This window comes from Neophocaena asiaeorientalis, unplaced genomic scaffold (genome assembly GCF_003031525.2).
Source record: "Neophocaena asiaeorientalis asiaeorientalis breed wild unplaced genomic scaffold, Neophocaena_asiaeorientalis_V1.1 scaffold238, whole genome shotgun sequence".
Classification (NCBI taxonomy): Eukaryota; Metazoa; Chordata; class Mammalia; order Artiodactyla; family Phocoenidae; genus Neophocaena; species Neophocaena asiaeorientalis.
In genome coordinates this window covers 247,565-271,876 of record NW_020174555.1, presented here as the reverse complement: position 1 = coordinate 271,876, position 24,312 = coordinate 247,565, and the positions used below count along the sequence as shown (strand labels likewise).

Genomic DNA, 24,312 nt, shown 5'->3' with positions numbered 1-24,312 from the left:
CCCATAGATTTTGGATCTTTATGTTTCCATTTTCATTTGTCTTGAGGTGTTTTTTGATTTCCTTTTTATCTCTTTGTTCACCCATTGGTCGTTTAGTAGCAAGTTGTTTAGTATCCATGTGTTTATATTTTTTCCAGTTTTTTTCTTGTAATTGATTTCTACTTTTATACTGTTGTGATCAGGAAAAACACTTGATATGATTTTGATCTTCTTAAATTTATTGACACTTGTTTGACACATGGCCTAGCATGTTATCTACCCTGGAGAATGTTCCATGTGCACTTGAAAAGAATGTGTATTCTGCAGTTTTTGGATGCAGTGTTCTATATATATCTATTAAGTTCATCTGATCTAATCATTTAAGGCCAATGTTTCCTTACTGATTTTCTATCTGGCTGATCTATCCATTGATATAAGTGGAACAGTAAAATCCCTTGCTCTTATTGTATTGCTGTCGATTTCTCCCTTTATGTCCGTTAATATTTGTTATATTGTATTTAGTCCTCCTAATGTTGGGTGCATAAATATTCACAGATATTATATCCTTTTCTTGGACTGACCCCTTTATAATTTTGTAATGCCTTTCTTTGTCTTTTGTTTTAGTCTTTGTTTTAAAGTCTATTTTGTCTGATATGAGTATTGCTACCCTAGCTTTCTTTTAGTTTCCATTTGCATGGAATATCTTTTCCCATCTTTTCAGTTTAAGTCAGTGTGTGTTTTTAGATCTGATGTGAAGCCAGCATATAAATGGGTTTGGGTTTTTTTTTAAATCCATTCAGCCACCCTATGTCCTTTGATTGGAGCATTTAGTCCATTTACATTTAAAGTTCTTATGATAAGTATGTACTTATTGCCATTTTGTTAATTGTTTTTTGGTCATTTTTGTAGTTCTCTGTTCCTTTCTCCTTCTTTTAGTCTCTTCCCCTGTGGTTTGATGATTTTCTTTAGTGTTAGGTTAGAGTTCTTTTCACTTTGTTTTTTGGTATTTCTATTGTGGGTTTTTGGTTTGTGGTTCATGAGTTTCATATACATGTAACTATATATATATATGTGTGTGTGTGTGTGTGTGTGTGTGTTTGTTTTAAGCTGATGGTCACTTATTTGAATACATTCTAGAAGTACTACATTTTTACTTCCCTCCAGCCCATGTTTTATGGTTTTGGCATCAAATTTTATATCTTTTCACTTTGTGTATCCCTTAACTACTTATTGTAGTTATAGTTTATTTTACAAATTTTGTCCTTTAACCTTCATACTACTGGTGGTTGATCCACTGCCTTCACTATCTATTTGCCTTTACCAGTGAATTTCTTTTCTTTCACATATTTTCTTATGTCTAGTTATGGCTATTTGTTTTCCACTTAAAGAAAACCCATCAACACTTCTTGTAAGGCTGGTTTAGTGGTGATGAACTCTTAGTTTTTGCCTACCTGGGAACCTCTTTATTTCTCCTTCAATTCTGAATGATAACCTTTCTGGGAAGAGTATTCTTGGTTGTAATTTTTTTTCCTTTTAGCACTTTAAATATATCCTGCCCCTCTCTTTTGGCTTGTAAAGTTTCTGCTGAAAAATTGGGGGTTTCCTTGTATGTCACTTATTTTTTCTTGCTGCCTTTAAAATATTCTTTAACTTTTGCCATTTCAATTATGACGTGTGTTGATGTGGATCACTTTGGGTTCATTATGTTTAGAATTCTCTGTGCTTCCTGGATCTGCATATCTGTTTCGATTAGGGAATTGTTCAGTCATTATTTCTTCAAAGAAATTTTCTGTCCCTTTCTCCCTCTCTTCTCCTTCTCGGACCCCTGTAATGTGAATGTTAGTATACTTGATGCTGTCCCAGAGGTCCCTTAATATATCCTCATTTTTTAAAATTCTTTTTTCTTTTTGTTGTTCTGATTGGGTGATTTCCACTATTCTGTCTTCCAGGTCACTGATCCATTCTTCTGTATCATCTAATCTGCTGTTGATTCCCTCTAGTGTATTTTTCATTTCAGTTTTTGTATTCTTCAGCTCTGATTGGTTCTCTTCCTAACTATATGTTGAAGTTCTCACTGTGTTCCTCCATTCTTTTCCCAAGATCTGTGAGCATCTTTATGACAATTAACTGAATTCTTTATCAGGTAAATTACTTATCTCTGTTTCATTAGTTTTTTTTTTTTTCTGGAATTTTATCTTGTTCTGTTCTTTCAAATTCCTTTGTCTCCTCATTTGTTTGGCCTTTTGTATTTGTTTCTACGAATTAGGTGTAATAGTTACTTCCCAGTCTTGAAGGAGGTGGCCTTGTGCAGCAACACCCCTGTGTGGACTGTGTGTGCTGGACAGCTTTGGCAGGCTGGCTAGGGCTGGAGTGGGCATGGGCTGGGGATTTCCTAGGACATGCTGGGGCTGGGCTGCCTAGGCAGGATGGCTGGAGTGGGTGTGGGCTGGGGTCATTGCTATTTTAAAAGATACTGTGCTTCACTGAGTTCTGGTTAGAAGGGACCTTATGAAATATGATTTAAATGGGGGTTTGTGGGCTTGCCTGATAAATGATTTGTCATTTAAATTATTTCTATGATGAAATGCTTTCTCCACTTCAAGCAAGTGACATACAAGAGTTATCTAGACAACACCTTCTCCTATAGGTGTAATCCTGCCTCATCAGAGGGGTCAACAATGGAGAGTTACTTGGAGCAGGAAACTCACGTGGGCTGCACAAGGTGTCTTAAATCACTATGAGGCTGTGTCATCTCCAAAGGGAGCCAGAAAGGGCTTTTGTGGTCTTTTTGCCACAGTGACTCCTTGGGCCATCAGTCCTTATGACTTGCCAGTGTTGAGCACTGTGGAGCATTGATCAGTGCATCGAGATAAAGGCAGAAGTTAATGTTGCCAAAAAGGGTGATGATGGGAAAAGTGGGAAAAGTGGTAGCTCTGAGAGGATACCCTCCAACCCTCACAACACTGGCAGCACAAGAGTGGGCTTCCCTGAACTCCACATGTACTTTCTGCCCATCTCAAGGTTGTACCAGCATTAGAGGTGTGTCTGATTAATAACTGTTTAAACTGTAGGCTTTCTCTGTGCAAAGCAGCTGGTTGATATAATTAAGCCACAGCATGTTCTTGGGGCAGAGGCTTTGCATTCCAGTAGTCCGTGGCTTGATTCTGGGCTCCCTGGCTTACTACCTGTGAGACCTTGGCCACCCTATTTAGCATTTCTGAACTGTGATTGCCTCATTTATGAAGTGAGGAGGGTAGCACCAGATCCTAAAGCAGTCCCGAAGATTATGTGAGAAAATTTAGTAACTCAATATGTCATATTGTTGTTATAGTTGTGTTATGTTTTCCAAATGTACCTCTCCCTCTCCCCACTCAAATCTTCCTGCTTATTGGCGGTATGAGTTTGTAAAGCCCAGAACTCCCTTGCTACTCAGATTACACTGGACACAGATATGCTAGATCAGAAATTGTGTTGGTGTCAGAGCAGCCTCCACAAAGGGAAGCTTGGCCTTAAGTTGGAGTTGATGTGATCGAGCCTAGCTCTTTGTGGCTGGCCCGTGGCCTGTTTTTGAGCCTGAATATTGCTTGACAGACAACTCAACTCTAGTAGAGAGGAAACCCACTTCCCTTTCTCAGTTCTCTTTTCCACAGAGGAGCCCTGGTATACTCTGGGAGTGGAACAGCCGGTTTTTAAATGGCGTTGGTACTGGAGACTCTTCTTGGGTTTGCCTTCTGCACCGTGCCAATTTGTTACAACCAGCTTTCCTTGTTTGTCATGAAATCTTCCACTTCCAAATGGAACATAGCTAATATGGGACTTACCTATAATATGATGAATAAGCAACGATCCATAAAGATCCTTAGGGTGTACTACCTCTCATGAACTGGAGCTTCTTTATCCAGGAAGAAATGGGACCTTAATGAGCCTCTCCCATTGTTGTCTCTTAAGATGTCAGTGGAGCATCTTGGCTCTCAGACTGTGTCAGGGCTCGGAGCTGAGCAGCCTGAAGAAGCTGGGGTGGGAGCACGGTGAACATGAGCAGCAGACAGCATGGGCCCTGGCCATCTGAGATATAGGAGCTGTGAAGTGCCATGAGGCCGCATTTGGGTACTTTTGGTATTGGAGTTCCTCTTCATGTGCACAGAAATACAGCATTTAGCTCAGGTAATTCATTATACAGTAGAAAAGTGAACCATTCTCATTGAAATAGACTATGGATTATGTTCAGGGGATGAAAACAAGTAAATTTCAATTCATCCAAAACTTAGACCGCTTTCACAAGTTTTAAACAACTTATATTTTGTAAGAAGGAGGAAGGATACCATATGTCCATTTACTGATGGATAAACCACGCCCTACAAAGGCTGTGTAAAACTCCAAACTGGCCAATTTAGAAGGTCTCTTAATACCACCCTAAAGCTCTTCCCCAAATGGGATTAAATTAAGATACTCATAAACCAGAATTCATTTATTTGAATTTCAGTCTTTATCTTTACATTTATTTATCTGGTTTCTCTCACTGAATATATTTTCCTTCTCCAAAGTAGAAGAAAAAATTGATATTTATCTCTCCCACTTTTCTAGAGGATTAAAAAAGAATACCTGAATGTCTAAAACATCATAAAAATATTTCATAGAAGCTTATGATTTATTCTCCTACACAGATCAAAATTTGACATTGCCTTATTATCATCGAACACTACACATTTTCTCTTCATCTCATCAGTTTTATCTGGATTGGATTCAGATTTTGTTCAGAACAAGAACACAGAGAGCAAGGACAAACTTGTGGGCACATTATGAGGTTATAAGCCCTTTGGAAAGATTTGTGAATGATCTGATGGAATTATATACATTTCAAGAGGTTGGCAATGGGAATTAAAGTGAGCACTGGAATATTAAACTTCACTTGTTATGAGAGTAATAGCTTGTCCATTACTCATGATTTATCAGACATAAAATACATACGTAGTTGTTAGAAGTACAAACTTCCAACTCTTGCTTTATGATAAAATGTATGTGATGTGACTTAGCATGGGATCCAACAAAATGCTGAGGAAAAAGCCAACATGCAAATAGTGCTCTAAAAAATTTAAACAATAGTTTCACTTCTCTTTCTCCAGGCCTTCACTAGCTGATGTCTAAAATAATAAATTTCACAGACATGTTGGAATCACCATTAAATAGGAATGTGAATGCACAGCAGTAGAGCAAATCTCCAGTTTTGCTACAAAGGGTCAAAGAGGTGTAATACCCTCCTCCCCATCATGAAAATGGATATTAAATATACTTTCTAATGGTTAAAATTAAGGGTGTGGTGGGGAAAGAACGAATGGAATACATACTGTGGTGTTCTCCCTGAGAGGGGTTTTCGGGTAGTGCTGAAGAGGATGTAGCTGGTAATAACTGAGAACATTCCCCACATAGACAGAAATCACCACCAGTAAAGTTTTTATTTTAACATCTTTATTGGAGTATAATTGCTTTACAACGGTGTGTTAGTTTCTGCTTTATAACAAAGTGAATCAGTTATACATATACATATGTTCCCATATCTCTTCCCTCTTGCATCTCCCTCCCTCCCACCCTCCCTAACCCACCCCTCTGGGTGGTCACAAACCACCTAGCTGATCTCCCTGTGCTATGCGGCTACTTCCCACTGGCTATCTATTTTACGTTTGGTAGTGTATATATGTCCATGCCACTCTCTCACTTTGTCACAGCTTACCCTTCCCCCTCCCCATATCCTCAAGTCCATTCTCTAGTAGGTCTGAGACTTTATTCCCGCCTTACCCCTAGGTTCTTCATGACCTTTTTTTTTCTTGGATTCCATATATATGTGTTAGCATATGGTATTTGTTTTTCACTTTCTGACTTCACTCTGTATGACAGACTCTAGGTCCATCCACCTCACTACAAATAACTCAATTGCGTTTCTTTTAATGGCTGAGTAATATTCCATTGTATATATGTGCCACATCTTCTTTATCCATTCATCTGTTGATGGACACTTAGGTCGCTCCCATGTCATGGCTATTTCAAATAGAGCTGCAATGAACATTTTGGGACATGACTCTTTTTGAATTATGGTTTCCTCAGGGGATATGCCTTGGCCTTACATTTAGGTCTTTAATCCATTTTGAGTTTATTTTTGTGTATGGTGTTAAGGAGTGTTCTAATTTCATATTTTTACATGTACCTGTCCAGCTTTCCCAGCACCACTTATTGAAGAGGATGTCTTTTCTCCACTGTATATTCTTGCCTCCTTTATCAAAGATAAGGTGACCATATGTGCGTGGGCTTATCTCTGGGCTTTCTATACTGTTCAATTGATCTATATATCTGTTTTTATGCCAGTACCCTACTGTCTTGATTATTGTAGTTTTGTAGTATAGTCTGATAATGGTTTCAGTTTTTCACCATTGAGAATGATGTTGGCTGTGGGTTTGTCATATATGGCCTTTATTATGTTGAGGAAAGTTCCCTCTATGCCTACTTTCTGGATGGTTTTTATCATAATTGGGTGTTGAATTTGTTGAAAGCTTTCTCTGCATCTGTTGAGATGATCATATGTTTTTCCTCCTTCAATTTGTTAATATGGTGTGTCACACTGATTGATTTGCGTATATTGAAGAATCCTTGCATTCCTGGAATAAACCCCACTTGATCATGGTGTATGATCCTTTTAATGTGCTGTTGGGTTCTGTTTGCTAGTATTTTGTTGAGGATTTTTGCATCTACGTTCATCAGTGATATTAGCCTGTAGTTTTCTTTCTTTGAGATATCTTTGTCTGGTTTTGGTATCAGAGTGATGGTAGCCACATAGAATGAGTTTGGGAGTGTTCCTCCCTCTGCTATATTTTGGAAGAGTTTGAGAAAGATAGGTGTTAGCTCTTCTCTAAATGTTTATAGAATTCGCCTGTGAAGCATCTGGTCCTGGGCTTTTACTTGTTGGAAGATTTTTAATCTGAGTTTCAATTTCAGTGCTTGTGATTTGTGTGTTCATAGTTTCTATTTCTTCCTGGTTCAGTCTTGGCATGTTGTACATTTCTAAGAATTTGTCCATTTCTTCCAGGCTGTCCATTTTATTGACATAGAGTTGCTTGTAGTAATATCTCATGATCCTTTGTATTTCTGCAGTGTCAGTTGTTACTTCTCCTTTTTCATTTCTAATTCTATTGATTTGAGTCTTCTCCCTTTTTTTTCGTGATGAGTCTGACTAATGGTTTATCAATTTTATTTATCTTCTCAAAGAACCAGCTTTTACTTTTATTGATCTTTGCTATCACTTCCTTCATTTCGTTTTCATTTATTTCTGATCTGATCTTTATGATTTCTTCCCTTCTGCTAACTTTGGGGTTTTTTTGTTCTTCTTTCTCTAATTGCTTTAGGTGCAAGGTCACATTGTTTATTTGAGATGTTTCCTGTTTCTTAAGGTAGGATTGTATTGCTATAAACTTCCCTCTTAGAGCTGCTTTTGCTGCATTCAATAGGTTTTGGGTCTTCATGTCTCCATTGTCATTTATTTCTAGGCATTTTTTGATTTCCTCTTTGATTTCTTCAGTGATCACTTCGTTATTAAGTAGTGTATGGTTTAGCCTCCATGTGTTTGTATTTTTTACAGATTTTTTTCCTGTAGTTGATAGCATTGTGGTCAGATAAGATGCTTGATAAGATTTCAATTTTCTTAAATTTACCAAGGCCAGATTTGTGGCCCAAGATATGATCTATCCTGGTGAATGTTCCATGAGCACTTGAGAATAATGTGTATTCTGTTGTTTTTGGATGGAATGTCCTATAAATATCAATTAAGTCCATCTTGTTTAATGTGTCATTTAAAGCTTGTGTTTCCTTATTTATTTTCATTTTGGATGATCTGTCCATTGGTGAAAGTGGGGTGTTAAAGTCCCCTACTATGATTGTGTTACTGTCGATTTCCCCTTTTATGGCTGTTAGTATTTGCCTTATGTATTGAGGTGCTCCTATGTTGGGTGCATAAATATTTATAATTGTTATATCTTCTTCTTGGATTGATCCCTTGATCATTATGTAGTGTCCTTCTTTGTCTCTTGTAATAGTCTTTGTTTTAAAGTCTATTTTGTCTGCAATGAGAATTGCTACTACAGCTTTCTTCTGGTTTCCATTTGCATGGAATATCTTTTTCCATCCCCACACTTTCAGTCTGCATTTGTCCCTGGGTCTGAAGTGGGCCTCTTGTAGACAGCATATATAAGGGTCTTGTTTTTGTATCCATTCAGCCAGTCTGTGTCTTTTGGTGGGAGCATTTAATCCATTTACATTTAAGGTAATTATCGATATGTATGTTCCTATTCCCATTTTCTTAATTGTTTTGGGTTTGTTATTGTGGGTCTTTTCCTTCTCTTGTGTTTCCTGCCTAGAGAAGTTCCTTTAGCATTTGTTGTAAAGCTGGTTTGGTGGTGCTGAACTCTCTCAGATTTTGCTTGTCTGTAAAGGTTTTAATTTCTCCATCAAATCTGAATGAGATCCTTGCTGGTTAGAGTGATCTTTGTTGTAGGTTTTTCTCCTTCATCACTTTAAATATGTCCTGCCATTCCCTTCTAGCTTGCAGAGTTTCTGCTGAAAGATCAGCTGTTAACCTTATGGGGCTTCCTTTGTGTGTTATTTGTTGTTTTTCCCTTGCTACTTTTAATATGTTTTCTTTGTATTTAATATTTGATAGCTTGATTAATATGTATCTTGGCATGTTTCTCCTTGGATTTATCCTGTATGAGACTTTATGTGCTTCCTAGACTTGATTAACTATTTCCTTTCCCATATTAGAGACGTTTTCAACTATAATCTCTTCAAATATTTTCTCAGTCCCTTTCTTTTTCTCTTCTTCTTCTGAGACCCGTATAATTAATGTTGGTGCGTTTAATATTGTCCCAGAGGTGTCTGAGACTGTCTTCAGTTCTTTTCATTCTTTTTTCTTTTTTCTGCTCTGCAGTAGTTATTTCTACTATTTTATCTTCCAGGTGACTTATACGTCCTTCTGCCTCAGTTATACTGCTATTGATCCCTTCTAGAGTATTTTTAATTTCATTCATTGTGTTATTCATCATTGCTTGTTTCCTCTTTAGTTCTTCTAGGTCCTTGTTAAGTGTTTCTTGAATTTTCTCTTTTCTATTTCCAAGATTTTGGATCATCTTTACTATCACTATTCTGAATTCTTCTTCAGGTAGACTGCCTATTTCTTCTTCATTTGTTAGGTCTGTTGGGTTTTTATCTTGCTCCTTCATCTGCTCTGTGTTTTTCTGTCTTTTCATTTTGCTTATCTTACTGTATTTGGGGTCTCCTTTTTGCAGGCTGCAGGTTCGTAGTTCCCGTTGTTTTTGGTGTCTGTCCCCAGTGGCTAAGGTTGGTTCAGTGGGTTGTGTAGGTTTCCTGGTGGAGGGGCCTAGTGCCTATGTTCTGGTGGATGAGGCTAGATCTTGTCTTTCTGGTGGGCAGGTCCACATCTGGTGGTGTGTTTTGGGGTGTCTGTGGCCTTTTTATGATTTTAGGCATCCTCTCTGCTAATGGATGGGGCTCTGTTCCTGTCTTGCTAGTTGTTTGGCATAGGGTGTCCAGCTCTGTAGCTTGCTGGTCGTTGAGTGAAGCTGGGTGTTGGTGTTGAGATAGAGATCTCTTGGAGATTTTTGCCATTTGATATTATGTGGAGCTGGGAGGTCTCTTGAGGACCAGTGTCCTGAAGTTGGCTCTCCCACCTCAGAGGCACAGCCCTGACTCTTGGCTGGAGCACCAAGAGACTGTCCTCCACATGGCTTTTGGGAGGTCTGAGGTCTTCTGCCAGTGTTCAGTGGGTGTTCTATAGGAGCAGTTCCACGTGTAGATGTATTTCTGATGTATCTGTGGGGAAGAAGTTTATCTCCACGTCCTACTCTTCCACCATCTTCTCCTGTCTCCACCACCAGTGAAGTTTTATTGTGAAAAACTAAGGGACAACCCACATCTGCAACAGGGTCACCAGCTGTCAGAGAGATAAACAGAAAGGCTCCTTCAGTGACCGAGGGCCTGATGGCACATCTACTATTACACGATTCAGAAGCTACTCTGGGGCAGGGGGAAGCCACCTTCACCATCCTGTCTGGAACATGCACCTGGCTCACCACCAACCTGCAAGCTGCTCTGTACATGTGCAGCTATGGAAGGCACAGTTATTTGAACGTTAGGATGGGAAATAATCCAAAATATGCATCTTCTGTCACCTCCTTCTACAGATATTTCAGGTGAAAGGAGCTTTAGGGTGCAACAGCTATGTGATTTTGGACAAATGAGCTGCACTTTAGTGGTAAAATCGGGGGACACAATGTCTGCTTCCCCTGTGTTGACTGAGGTGGGGAACAAACGAGATCACAGCTGGGAAAGTGCTCTGGAAGCAGTACTGAGCTACAGGGAGCGGAGTGGCTGTTGTTACTATGACAGCACATAAACAAATGCACTGCGGTGGCAAAGGAGGGAGTGGTGTCGATGCAGCAGCATCTGGGACTGTCCTGCCTGCTGTCTCACTGTGCTCTGCAGGGCTACTCTCGCATCCCCACTGTTTGGTTACCTTTTCCCTGATGATTGGATCTTCAACCCACCATATTTCTTCTTGTCTTTTCTCTTCAGTTATTGGTGCCCTGTCCAGGCAGCCCCAGATATGGATCAGACTCTTTCGTGTCCCTCTGTGTGTAACCCCTTTGTGGCCTATACCACTGACCTGAGTCCAAGTAGCCTTCAGAGGGTCCTTTAAGTTTGCTGGCCTCAATCCCACTTGGCCGGAAGCAGGATAGACTGTGCTGATGAGCTGTCGGGTCAATGACTTGTTATGGTTACCATAGTGACACTCTTACTCTATAGATCAGGCCTAATGCCAGCTACTCACCTCCTTATAAAAACCACAATAGCAATAACCTTTGATCTTTTATTTTTTATCACATTCAGACTAACCACCTATATATGCTCAGCACCAATATACGAGGAGGCTGGCAAAGAGGTTTTGTCTCAGGTGTAGACTTTAATAGGTGGTGGCACCTGGCAATACTCTGTTGGGGAGATTATGAGATCGGGTCTTAGTTTAGCAGTAAAGAATATCATGATCAGTTAATTATGTCTGCCAGTGATGTGGGAAAAGTTGCCAGAGCACGCATGTCACATGTTTGTCACCTGAGTATAAAAAAGACTGATGTCATTTGTTTGTTTACTTTCTTCCTCTTCGTGATAAAAAGAAGTGGCTTAGAAAAAAACGTTTGTGAGTATATTTTTGGGTCCTTTAATAAGAACTTGGTTATAATAGTCTCAAAGTCAATAACCAAAATTATTTGATAGAACTTCAAGATTTAAACCAAAAAGGCCCAAGGCCACAGCCATTCTTCTTTCCATGTGAAATAAGAAGACATCTTCCAGGCTTTTTATTCTTGTTATTTCTTCATCTCATAAATGGCCTGGATCTGAAGTCTTCTTAGAGTGGCTCTAAATCTTCTTTCAGAGAACACTACAATTGTTATTATATATATGCATTTGAACAAAAATACACACAGATCATGAAGTAACTATTTGGAGAGTTAAGGAAAAAATATCTTACAATAACTTACTTTTTTTGTCTTTAAATTACAGGCAGTACTTCCAGGGAAGAGTAAATACTCTTTACTTCTGTCCAAATTAGTCAGATCATTGCTTTAATTTTCCATTCTACTTTGTGGGTACCGTCAAAGCTAATGAATGAGTTTGCACCTTTCTTTCTGAAATTGAGATAAAGATGTATATAGCTAAACAGGAAAAACAGGCTTTACTTAAGGAAGTAGAGTAGTTTTCATGAGGGCCACAAACCACATGCTAGGTAACCAGGACTCAAGATATGTTCCTTTAGCACTCAGCGTCAGCAAATTTGACTCTACTAGTGATAATGAAAGTGTGCAGCCCCTTGAAAAATCTCCTCCGTATCTAGATCATTCATTTCCCATAGCTGATCATAGAGATTGTTAGCTATGATAAATGATAGATTTTGACTTTTTTCTTAGTTTATTACTTCTGATATTAAAAGAGGAAATGGACATAAACTCCATCTTTCAAAATCTGATCATCTCTCATTTGCATTTTTCATCTTTCTGTTTTAAGAATTTGATTCACTTTTATATCTACCCCATAAAATGCTGTTTTTTTTAAAAATAAAAAGTTAAGATTCAGTTCAGTTTAATTTAGTGAAACTACCATGCTCCTATGTTTTATACTTTAGATTATAAGCCAAAATTTATAAGACTAATCCATTTCCTCTAATCAGTGGAGCTACACTCTTTTACAATTTGAAGTGATGACTGGACTATATTCTTATAAAACTAGTTCTTTCCCTGTAGGTCTATAAGTACAACCTATTTCTAGAAGATTCCAAATTTCTCTTACTTGATGCCTAGATTTAATTAACAGTAAATAACAATGTTCAAATCTATACACATGCTACTTAAAAAAATATAGGCCTTGGAGATCAGAAATAAAAAGAAAGCAAAAAATCATTATAATGTATTGTGTATGCAAATATTTAATTTCTTAACTATCTTTAAAGTGGATACCCAGTGCCGTGTTTTCTCAGCATGCAAGGGGAAAGGTCAGAAGTTTGCATGATGAATTCAATAATTGTATAAGAACTCATTTTGAAATGAGGGCCACATTTCAGAGCAATTTAAAAGATTCTTTATCAATTTCCAGAGCAGTTAGAACTTCTCATTTTTAATAATAACTGCCACATATGAAATGTAGGAATGTTGTGCCTCATAAATAAACGCATGAAATATGTGAAATTGAGGCACATGCATGCAAAGGAGGAAGCCTGGCAGCTGGGACACATTAATAATGCCAGAGGGGTCACCATCTGGGCATGTGCAGATAAAACACATCTGCATTCCTGGCAAAGGGCAGCCTGTGCATCTGGATCACATCACCCCGTCCTCCCCACCCACGCATAACGGCAGGAGGAATTTCCTGACGAATAAGATGCTGCTGAAAGGTACCATGTTTCTTCTTGCAGCCATGCACATAATGAATCTGAAAAGAACTGCTAATCAAGTCAAAACAAAGGAATCTTTTCATTTGTCTAATTGTACAGAATGATGAATGAGTCACACAGTATGAAGGAAAGAAAGAAAGAAAGAAAAAGAGAAAGAAAGAAAGTTGTGTTATGTCCATTCCCTTTGCGCTACAAATCTTAAACTATCTGCAACCATTTGTGGTGGGTCTGTGTGTATTTGTATGTGTGGGGCTGGAGGGAGAGCAGAGGGGTGCTCAGAGGTAAGCAGAAAATTATAATTTCCTGGCTCCAGGAAATATTGCTGCTATCAGTTCAAAGTCAATGAAGGAGAGTGTGGACAAATCGAACAAGTAAAAGTACGGAATCCTGGCATATGAAGGGCTCTTAGAAATTCACTTGCTCCATATTTCTATCTTCAAATCAATTGACTGTTGATTTTGCTACTTAAATTCTTAAAGGAGATTCTGCAGTGGCATATATGTATACATGTAAGTATGTATGCAACTATGTATGTATTTGTGTATTAAAAAGATTCGAATAGATAACACTTTATTGGTACAGTAATATGTTTTAGTGTTTGACAGCTATTAATAGGCAGGAAGTTTGATTTAAATAAAGCAAATTTTCAATCTGTGGCAAATTATTTGCCTGTGTATTGAGGCAAGTTAACAGTGTATCTGAAGGTGAAATTCTGTGTATTTACTCATCAAGCCTTCTATTGATTTGAAGAGCAGTAGAAAGATTCTTTTTTGGTGCACCCTCCTCCACTTCCTGCAGATACGAAAAACAGGATACATAAAAGAAGGTGGCGAGGGTGTTGTTGAATGAAATTTTATTTTTAATTAAATGCTGTTAAAAGCATTTGGGAATAATTTAACTTTGAGGCTTTGCCTATGTGTATACTGTATCAACACTAGCAGCTGGAAAGAGAAAAATTCAAATATCCAGATGTTCAGTCTATGCTGTGCTAAAAATGTGATCGTGTATTTGCAAACATTCAGGTATTTAGTAGTATCTCAAACAAAATATGAAAAATTTTCTACTTTCTACGCACACTTTTTGGCATCATCTAGGAGCAGTTTATGTTATATTTTTCAACTTTATTTTCTTAATAACCTGTTTCCTTTGCTTTATGTATTTATGATAAGCTTCTCTGATGTACACAGCTCCTATAGAACATACAACAGAATCAGTCTAGACAAATTAAATGAGCACTTCAGAAGACAGACAAATTTGTTAAAAGCTGTATCTGAAAAAATTCTGAGCTTTTGGATTGGTCTCTCGCCTCTGAAGTACCTGGTCCAAATTATGCATGAAATAATGTGAAAGTAATAATACTTTATGCATAATAAATAATACCTTCAGGGCATAAATATTATGTATAAATAATACCTCCAATGTACAAAGCTGTTCACACACATTATTGTGTGTGTACTTCCTACTTTTTTTTCTAAATTCCTCCCTTTTTTATCTGTAAACTCCCACTCGCACCATTTATCATTGATTGACTGAATTGTTCCATCCCAGTACACAAATATAGGAGTATCAGAATTGTTAACCTGTACCGCATGGGAAACAACCTTACCCACTAGTGATCACATGAAGCTCCTATTGACTTCATCTTACAGACTCCTCTCATTTCCAAAGGTACTCAGAGCAGCACCTTTCCCTCTAATTCCCTTCAATGAGGTTGTTTCACACACTTGTAATGCACTTAGATTTTCTCTTCACGGTCTGCATTTCTCCCTGGGATTCCCTAAACTTCCTAAATGATTTTTTTAAAATTTGCATACCTTAAGGTCTGCTTTTTGTGCTGTATAGTTCAATGGGATTTGACAAATGCATAATATCTTGTAAGCAAAATTACAGTATCATACAGATCAGTTTTACTGCCTTAAATTCCCATTTCACTTCCTTATCCTTTTCCTTCCCTGAGCCACTGGCAACCACTGATTATTTTATTGTCTTTGTTTTTGCATTTTCCAGAATGTCATATAATTGGAATCATACAGTATATGGCCTTTTCATATTGGCTTGTCCCTTCATGTCTTTTTGTGGCTTGATAGCCCATATCTTTTTACTGCTGACTAATGCTTCATTGTATGGAGGTACCACAGTTTGCTTATTCATTCATATTTTAAAGGACATCTTGGTTGCTTCCAGTTTGGGGTGATTATGAATAAAGGTGCTTTAAATATTTTCATGCAGGTTTTTTTGTGAATGTATGTTTCAATTCAATTGGGTAAATACCTAGTAGTGATCGCTGAATCATAAGGCTATGTTTAGCTTTGTGGGAGACTGCCCAGCTGCCTTCCAAACTGGCTTTACCATTTTGCATTCCCACACAGCAAGAGTTCCTGCTGCTCCACATCCTCATCAGCGTTTGGTATTGTTAGATTTTTTATTTTAACCATTCTAATAAGCATGTATTGGTAACTCATAATTGTTTTAACTTGCCATTCCCTAATGACAAATGATGGTGAGCTTCTTTTCATATGCTTATTTGCCATCTGTATATCTTCCTTGATGAGCTGTCTTAGATATTTTGACATTTAACTGAGTTGATTTCTTATGATTGAGCTTTAAGTATACTTTGGATAGAAGTGCTTTATTAAGTATGTATTTTATAGTTACTTTCTCCCGGTTTGTAGCTTGTCTTTTCATTCCCTTAACAGTGTCTTTCACAGAGCACTTTTTACTTCAAATAAAATCCAACTTACCAATATTTTCTTTCCTGGATCATGCTTTAAGTGTTGTATCTAAAAACTCATCACCAAATGCAAATTCATCTAGATATTTTTCCTATGTTATCTTCCAGAAGTTTTATAGTTTTGCATTTTACATTTAGGTCCATGATCCATTTTGAGTTCATTTTTGTGAAATACATAAGTTCTATGTCTAGATTATTATTAATTTTTTTGCATATGGATAGCCAGTTGTTTCAGTACCATTTGTTGAAAGATATCCTTGCTCCATTGAATTGCCTTTTTGCTCCTTTGTCATGGATCAGTTGACTATATTTGTGGGGGTCTATTTATGGGTTCTGTATTCAGTTCCATTGATATATGTGTCTGTTCTTTCACCAATACCACACTGTAGTCATTACTACAGCTTTATAGTAAATCTTGAAGTTAGGGAGCATCAATCCTCCAACATTGTTCTTCATTGTTGTGCTGTCTATTCTAGGTCATTTGCCTTTTCTTATAAATTGTAGAATCAGTTTGTCAATGTTCACAAAATAGATTGCTGAGATTTTGATTGGGATTGTAGAACCTTTAGATCAAGTTGGAAAGAATCAACATCTTGACAATATTGAACTTTCCAATCCATGAACATTGATTATCTTTCCATTTATTTGAGATCTTCTGTTTTTGCATATAGCTCTTGTACATATTTTGCTAGATTTGTACCTAAGTATTTCCTTCCTAAGTATTGCAAATGGTATTGTGTTTTAATTTCAAATTCCAATTATTCATTGCTAGTATATAAGAAAGTAATTGACTTTTGTATATTGACCTCGTTTCCTGCAACCTTGCTATAATCATTTATTATTTCCAGGAGTTTTTTGTTGATATTTTTGGAGTTTTCCATAGAGACAAACATGTCATCTGCAAACAAAGATGGTTTTATTTCTTCCTTCCCAATCTGTATACCTTTTATTTCCTTTTTTGTCTTATTGTACTAGCCAGGACTTCCAGCACAATGACAAATTGGGGTGATAAGAGGAGACATTTTTGTCTTCCTCCTTATCTTAAGGGGAAAGCATCCAGTTTCTCACCATTAAGTATAATGTTAGGGTAGGTTTTTTGTAGATATTCTTATCAAGTTGAAGAGTTCCCCTCTATTTCTAGTTTGCTGAGTTTTTATATGAGTGGGTGTTGGACCTTGTCAAATGCTTTTTCTACATCCATTAATATAATCATGTAAGTTTTCTTCTTTACCCTCTTGATGTGGTTGGTTGCATAAACTGATTTTTAATTGTTGAACCAATCTTACCTACCTGGAACAAATTCCACTTGGTCATAATGTATAATTCTTTTAAATGCATGGTTTAATTCAATTTGCTTCTATTTTGTTTAGGAATTTTACAATTATTTTGGTGAGAGATACTGGTCTAGAGTTTCTCTTTCTTATAATGTCTTCATCTGGTTGAGGTATTAGGATAATGCTGGCTTCAAAGAATGCGTTCTGAAATATTTCCTCTGCTTCGACTTTCTAGAGAGATTGTAGAGAATTTGTATCATTTCTTCCTTAAATGTGTGGTAGAATTCACCAGTGAAACCATCTGACCTGGTGCTTTATGTTTTGGAAGGTTATTAATTATTGATTCAATTTTTAAAGATAGATACAAGGCTTATTCAGACTGTTTCTCCTTATGTGAGTTCTGGTATAGTTTGAGTCTTTCAAGGAATTAGTCTATTTCATCTAAACTTGTAGGAATACAGTTGTTCATAATATTCATTTATTTGCTTTTTATGTCCATGAGATCAGTAATAATGACCCTTTATTCTTTTCTTATATTAGTAATTTGTGTTCTCTCTCTTATTTTTCTTTGTTATCTGGCTAGAGGTTTATTAAATTTATTGATCTTCTCAAAGAACTAGCTTTTCAACTAGTTTTGAACTCTTCTCCCCTTAGCATGACTTGTAATTTTTGGGTGAGAAGTTCTTATTGAGGTTCTTATTTGGGTAGTAAGAACATTTAGTGTGAGATTTTGTGTTAATTTGGCTAGGAGTTGGGCTGTGTTTGATGTTTGCCATGTGTTAGAGGCTTCAATTTCCATTAGCATACGTGTTTGTGTCTCCCTTTTTGTCACTGGTTTCCCTAGAAATGCATTCTTGTGTAGCTTGCAGCTCTTTCAGCTGTAATCCACTGTTTTCTGGATGCCTGATGATGTGGGGGTCAGGTGATGGGCAGTGGAAGTGTTCTATTATTCTGTGATTAAGGCTTGGTCTTTTAGTAGTCCCCATACTACGACCTTCACAGTGTTTCTGAACTTTTTGTTTTCCCCTGAGGTGAGACAGGAAGGCTAGAGGGGCCTGGAGTTGGGTAATATCCCTTTCTCCACATTGGCTAAGGCTCCCATAAAATCTTTTCCCTTGCGGTGCAGGTCTTTGTCATGGTGAATACTCTGGAACTCTAGTTCAAAATAATTAACTTTTCCCCTAACCCTGTCAGAAGCACAAAAGTTTTTCTTGGCTTTTTACCATGAGAAGACTTGGTGGGATCCTTGGAGGTAAAACCTACAAAAATATGGGCGGTCCTTAAGACTGTGGCCCCAGGAGTTTCTCACTCTCACACTGGCCTAAACTCTACTCCCAGCAATTCTTCCAAGTTACCCATTAAGTGTTTCCTCCAGTTTATGGCTCTTGTAGCTTCTGCTCCCAATAAGCAGATCTTAGTTTTGAGTTCCTGTATTCACCTGTCTTTCCAGTTTTGTGGGTGATGGCTTTCCCTGTGACTTCAATTCTCTGATAGGTCCAGGAAAAGTCACTGACATTCAGTTTGTTCAGCTTTTTTTTTTTCTTGTTATATGGGAGTGATGACTTTCAAGCTTCTTACATATTAGAGCTGAAACTAGAAGGCCTTCCTATTTTTAAAAATTCCATCATTTTAAAGATCAGGAAACTGAGGCTCACTGTGGTAAGATGAGTAGCTAGAGTTGTCTAACTCCTAAGTCAGTGTTCTTGGCTTCACAGCCTGCTCCTGGTTCCTGGTAATACATCTCACAGAACCAGCCCGGGGAATACTCCCAGACAAAGCAGATGGCAGAGTAGGAGGGTGTGCTAAGGCAGGGTAAACAGGTGTGATGTTTGAAAAAACAATACATCAAAATCTCCTAACAGAGAATGTAAATTAATGGGGGGTGTATTCATTTTAGCTTTACAAATGCATTCAGAAAAGGACTCTTTTATTAGTAAACTGCTTTTACAGTGTATAATTAAATTTGCACAAATGTTATATACAAGTCATATCCCTTGAATGTATTCAGAGTCAACTAATGGTACTGAACACTCACTGTGTATCTAGAAATTCTCACAGGGAAATATTCTGAATCACAAGTCTGGGAGATGGGCTCTTATCTGCAGTGTTTGCATTTTGCAGATTAGGAAACCGTGATTCAGAGATATTGAAGGAGATGATCCTTGATATGAGAGAAAATAACTAGTGAGGTTGGATTCTTGTCTCTTCTCTGCAACTAATCAGTGATATGACCTTGATCAAGTTATTTAATCTCTCTGAACTATATTTCACAAAGGGAAGAAAAAAATTATTATCTCCCAGGGTAACATAGATAATGTACAAAAAGCACTTATTACAACTATAATAAGATGTAATAGTTATATATAAATTTATATATAGTATTTCATATGTAAGTATATTATTATAGTGATATAATTATTATTATTACTATGGAGTAACTATTATTATAGTAATTATAATTACATTATATATAATAATATACTACTAATATACTGGTGGAAGTTACAATATCAAATCACGGAAATAAACTTCACTATATGGCCCCTTACAGAAAAGAGCCAGTGAGAGGACCTTCAAGATGGCAGAGGAGTAAGATGTGGAGATCACCTTCCTCCCCAGAAATACATCAAAAATACATCTACATGTGGAACAGCTCCTACAGAACACCTACTGAATGCTGGCAGAAGATGTCAGACTTCCCAAAAAGCAAGAAACTCCCCACGTACCTGGCCGTGTGGCTGACAGGGTCTTGCTGCTCCAGCCAGGTGTCAGGCCTGAGCCTTTGAGGTGGGATGACCAAGTCCAGGACATTGGACAACCAGAGACCTCCTGGTCCCACCTAATACCAGTCGGTGACAGCCCTCCCCAGAGATATCCATCTCAAAGTTAAGACCCAGCTCCACTTAATGCCCAGCAAGTTCCAGTGCTGGACACCTCATGTCAAACAACTAGCAAGACAGGAACACAACCACACCCATTAGCAGAGAGGCTGCCTAAAATCATAATAAGTTCACAGACACCCCAAAACACATCACTAGACGTGGTCCTGTCCACCAGAAAGACAAGATCCAGCCTCATCCACCAGAACACAGGCACTAGTCCCCTCCACCAGGAAGCCTACACAACCCACTGAACCAACCTTAGCCACTGGAGGCAGACACCAAAAACAATGGGAACTACAAACCTGCAGCCTGCAAAAAAGAGACCCCAAACACAGTAAGTTAAGCAAAATGAGAAGACAGAGAAACACACAGCAGACGAAGGAGCAAAGTAAAAACCCACCAGACCAAACAAATGAAGAGGAAATAAGCAGTCTACCTGAGAAAGAATTCAGAATAATGATAGTAAAGATGATCCAAAATCTTTGAAATAGAATACAGAAAATACAAGAAACATTTAACAAGGACCTAGAAGAACTAAAGAACAAACAAGCAGTGATGAACAACACAATAAATGAAATTAAAAATTCTCTAGGACTTCCCTGGTGGCACAGTGGTTGAGAGTCCACCTGCCGAAGCAGGGGACACGGGTTCGTGCCCCGGTCCGGGAAGATCCCACGTGCTGTGGAGCAGCTAGGCCCGTGAGCCATGGCCACTGAGCCTGCACGTCCGGAGCCTGCACTCCACAATGGGAGAGGCCACAACAGTGAGAGGCCCGTATAATGCAAAAAAAAAAAATTTAATATTTTTTTTATTTTAATAACTTTATTTGTTTTTATTTTATTTTATTCTTTCTTTCTTTCATATTTTCTCCCTTTTCATCTAAGCCATGTTCTGGCTGGGTGTCAGGTCTGTGCCTCTGAGGTAGGAGAGCTGAGTTCAGGACATTGGACCACCAGATACCTCCTGGTTCCACGTAATATCAAACAGTGAAAGCTCTCCCAGAGATCACCATCTCAATGTTACGACACAGCTCCACTCAACAACCACCAAACTACAGTGCTGGACACCCTATGCTACAAAACTAGCAAGACAGGAACACAACCACACCCATTAGCAAAGAGGCTGACTAAAATCATAAGTTCACAGGCACCACAAAACTAACAACCAGACGTGGTCCTGCCCACCAGAAAGACAAGATCCAGCCTCATCCACCAGAACACAGGCACTAGTCCTCTCCACCAGGAAGCCTACACAACCCACTGAACCAACCTTAGCCACTGAGGGCAGACACCAAAAACAATGGGAACGATGAACTTGCAACCTGTGAAAAGGAGACCCCAAACACAGTAAGTTAAGCAAAATGAGAAGACAGAGAAATATGCAGCAAATGAAGGAGCATAGTAAAAACCCACCAGACCTAACAAAGAGGAAATAGGCAGTCTACCTGAAAAAGAATTCAGAGTAATCATAGTAAAGATATCCAAAATATTGAAAATAGAATGGAGAAAATACAAGAAACGTTTAACAAGGACTTAGAAGAACTAAAGAGCAAACAAACAATGATGAACAACACAATAAATGAAATTAAAAATTCTCTAGAATGAATCAATAGCAGAATAACTGAGCCAGAAGAACGGATAAGTGACCTGGAAGATAAAATAGTGGAAATAACTACTGCAGAGCAGAATAAAGAAAAAAGAATGAAAAGAATTGAGGACAGTCTCATATGCCTCTGGGACAACATTAAATGCACCAACATTTGAATTATCGGGGTCCTAAAAGAAGAAGAGAAAAAGAAAGGAACTGAGAAAATATTTGAAGAGATTACCTTTGAAAACTTCCCTGACATGGGAGAGGAAATATTTAATCAAGTCCAGGAAGCACAGAGAGTCCCATACAGGATAAATCTAAGGAGAAACATGCCAAGACACATATTAATCAAACTATCAAAAATTAAAAACAAAGAAAAAATATTAAAAGCAGCAAGAGAAAAGCAACAAATAACACACAAGGGAATCTCCATAAGGTTAACAGCTGATCTTTCAGCAGAAACTGCAAGCCATAAGGGAGTGGCAGGACATATTTTAAATGATGAAAGGCAAGAAACTACAACCAAGATTACCCAGAAAGGTTCTTATTCAGATTTGACAGAGAAATTAAAACATTTACAGACAAGCAAAAGGTAAGAGAATTCATCATCACCAAAACAGCTTTACAACAAATGCTAAAGGAACTTCTCTAGGCAGGAAACACAAGAGAGGGAAAAGACCTACAGTAACAAACCCAAAACAATTAAGAAAATGGTAATAGGAACATAAATATCATAATCACCTTAAATGTAAATGGATTAAATGCTCCAACCAAAAGACACAGGCTTGTTGAATAGATACAAAAACATGACCTGTATATATGCTGTCTATAAGAGACCCACTTCAGACCTAAGGACACATACAAACTGAAATTGAGGGGATGGAAAATGTTATTCCATGCAAATGAAAGCAAAAGAAAGCTGGAGTAGCAATTTTCATATCAGACAAAATAGACTTTAAAATAAAGACTATTACAAGAGACAAAGAAGAACACTACATAATGATCAAGGGATCGATCCAAGAAGAAGATATAACAATGGTAAATATTTATGCACCCAACATAGGAGCACTTCAATACATAAGGCAAATACTAACAGCTATAAAAGGGGAAATCGATAGTAACTCAATCATAGTAGGGGACTTTAATGCCCCACTTTCACCAATGGACTGATCATCCACAATGAAAATAAATGAGGAAACACAAGCTTTAAATGACACATTAAACAAGATGGACTTAATTGATATTTATAGGACATTCCATCCAAAAACAGCAGAATACAGTTTCTTCTCAAGTGCTCATGGGACATTCTCCATGATAGATCATATCTTGGGTCACAAATCAAGCATTGGTAAATTTAAGAAAATTGAAATCATATCAAATATCTTTTCTGACTACAGCACTGTGAGACTAGGTATCAATTACAGGAAAAAAACTGTAAAAAATACAAACATATGGAGGCTGAACTATACACTACTAATTAGCCAAGAGATCACTGAAGAAATCAAAGGGAAATAAAAATATACCTAGAAACAAATGACAATGAAAACATGATGACCCAAAACCTATGGGATGCAGCAAAGGCAGTTCTAAGAGGTAAGTTTATAACAATACAATCCTACCTCAAGAAACAAGAAAAATAACAAATAAACAACCTAACATTACACCTAAAGCAATCAGAGAAAGAAGAACAAAAAAAACCCCAAAATTAGCAGAAGGAAAGGAATCATAAAAATCAGATCAGAAATAAAGGAAAAAGAGGGGCTTCCCTGGTGGTGCAGTGGTTGAGCGTCCGTCTGCCGATGCAGGGGACACGGGTTCATGCCCCGGTCCGGAAAGATCCCACATGCTGTGGACTGGCTGGGCCCATGGGCCATGGCTGCTGAGCCTGCACGTCCGGAGCCTGTGGTCTGCAACGGGAGAAGCCACGGCAGTGAGGGGCATGCGTATTGCAAAAAAAGAAAAAAAAAAAAAGAAATAAAGGAAAAAGAAATGAAACAATAGCAAATATCAATAAAACTAAAAGCTGGTTCTTTGAGAAGATAAAAAAATTCATAAACCATTAGCCAGACTCATCAAGAAAAAAAGGGAAAAGACTCAAATCAGTAGAATTAGAAATGAAAAAGGAGGAGTAACAACTGACACTGCAGAAATACAGAGGATCATGAGAGATTACTAAAAGCAACTATATACCAATAAAATGGACAACCTGGAAGAAATGGACAAATTCTTAGAAATGCACAGCCTTCTGAGACTGAACAAGGAAGAAATAGAAACTATAAACAGACCAATCACAAGCACTGAAGTTGAAACTGTGATTAAAAATCTTCCAACAAACAAAAGCCCAGGACCTGATGGCTTCACAGGTGACTTCTACCAAACATTTAGAGAACAGGTAACACCTATTCTTCTCAAACTCTTCCAAAATATGGCAGAGAGAGGAACACTCCCAAACTCATTCTACGAGGCCACCATCACCCTGATACCAAAACCAGAAAAAGATGTCACAAAAAAAGAAAATTACAGGCCAATGTCACTGATGAACATAGGTGAAAAATCCTCAACAAAATACTAGCAAACAGAATCCAACAGCACATTAAAAGGATCATACACCATGATCAAGTGGAGTTTATCTCAGGAATACAAGGATACTTTAGGCAAATCAATCAATATGATACACCAAATTAACAAACTGAAGGCTAAAAACCATATGATCATCTCAATAGATGCAGAAATAGCTTTTGAGAAAATTCAACACCGATTTATTATAAAAACCCTGCAGAAAGTAGGCATAGAGGGAACCTACCTCAAACTAATAAAGGCCATATATGACAAACTCACAGCCAACATCATTCT

General features: G+C 37.7%; 1 protein-coding gene across 1 annotated transcript in view; it reads right to left on the bottom strand.

Annotated features, from left to right (window-relative positions):
- RNF175 (ring finger protein 175) overlaps window positions 1-24,312 on the bottom strand; it is a 71,073-nt gene that overhangs the window by 30,480 nt on the left and 16,281 nt on the right. The window contains 2 exon segments of the mRNA XM_024757463.1: window positions 5,325-5,432; window positions 9,924-9,970. Of these exon segments, the coding sequence (XP_024613231.1) occupies window positions 5,325-5,432; window positions 9,924-9,970 (155 nt within the window).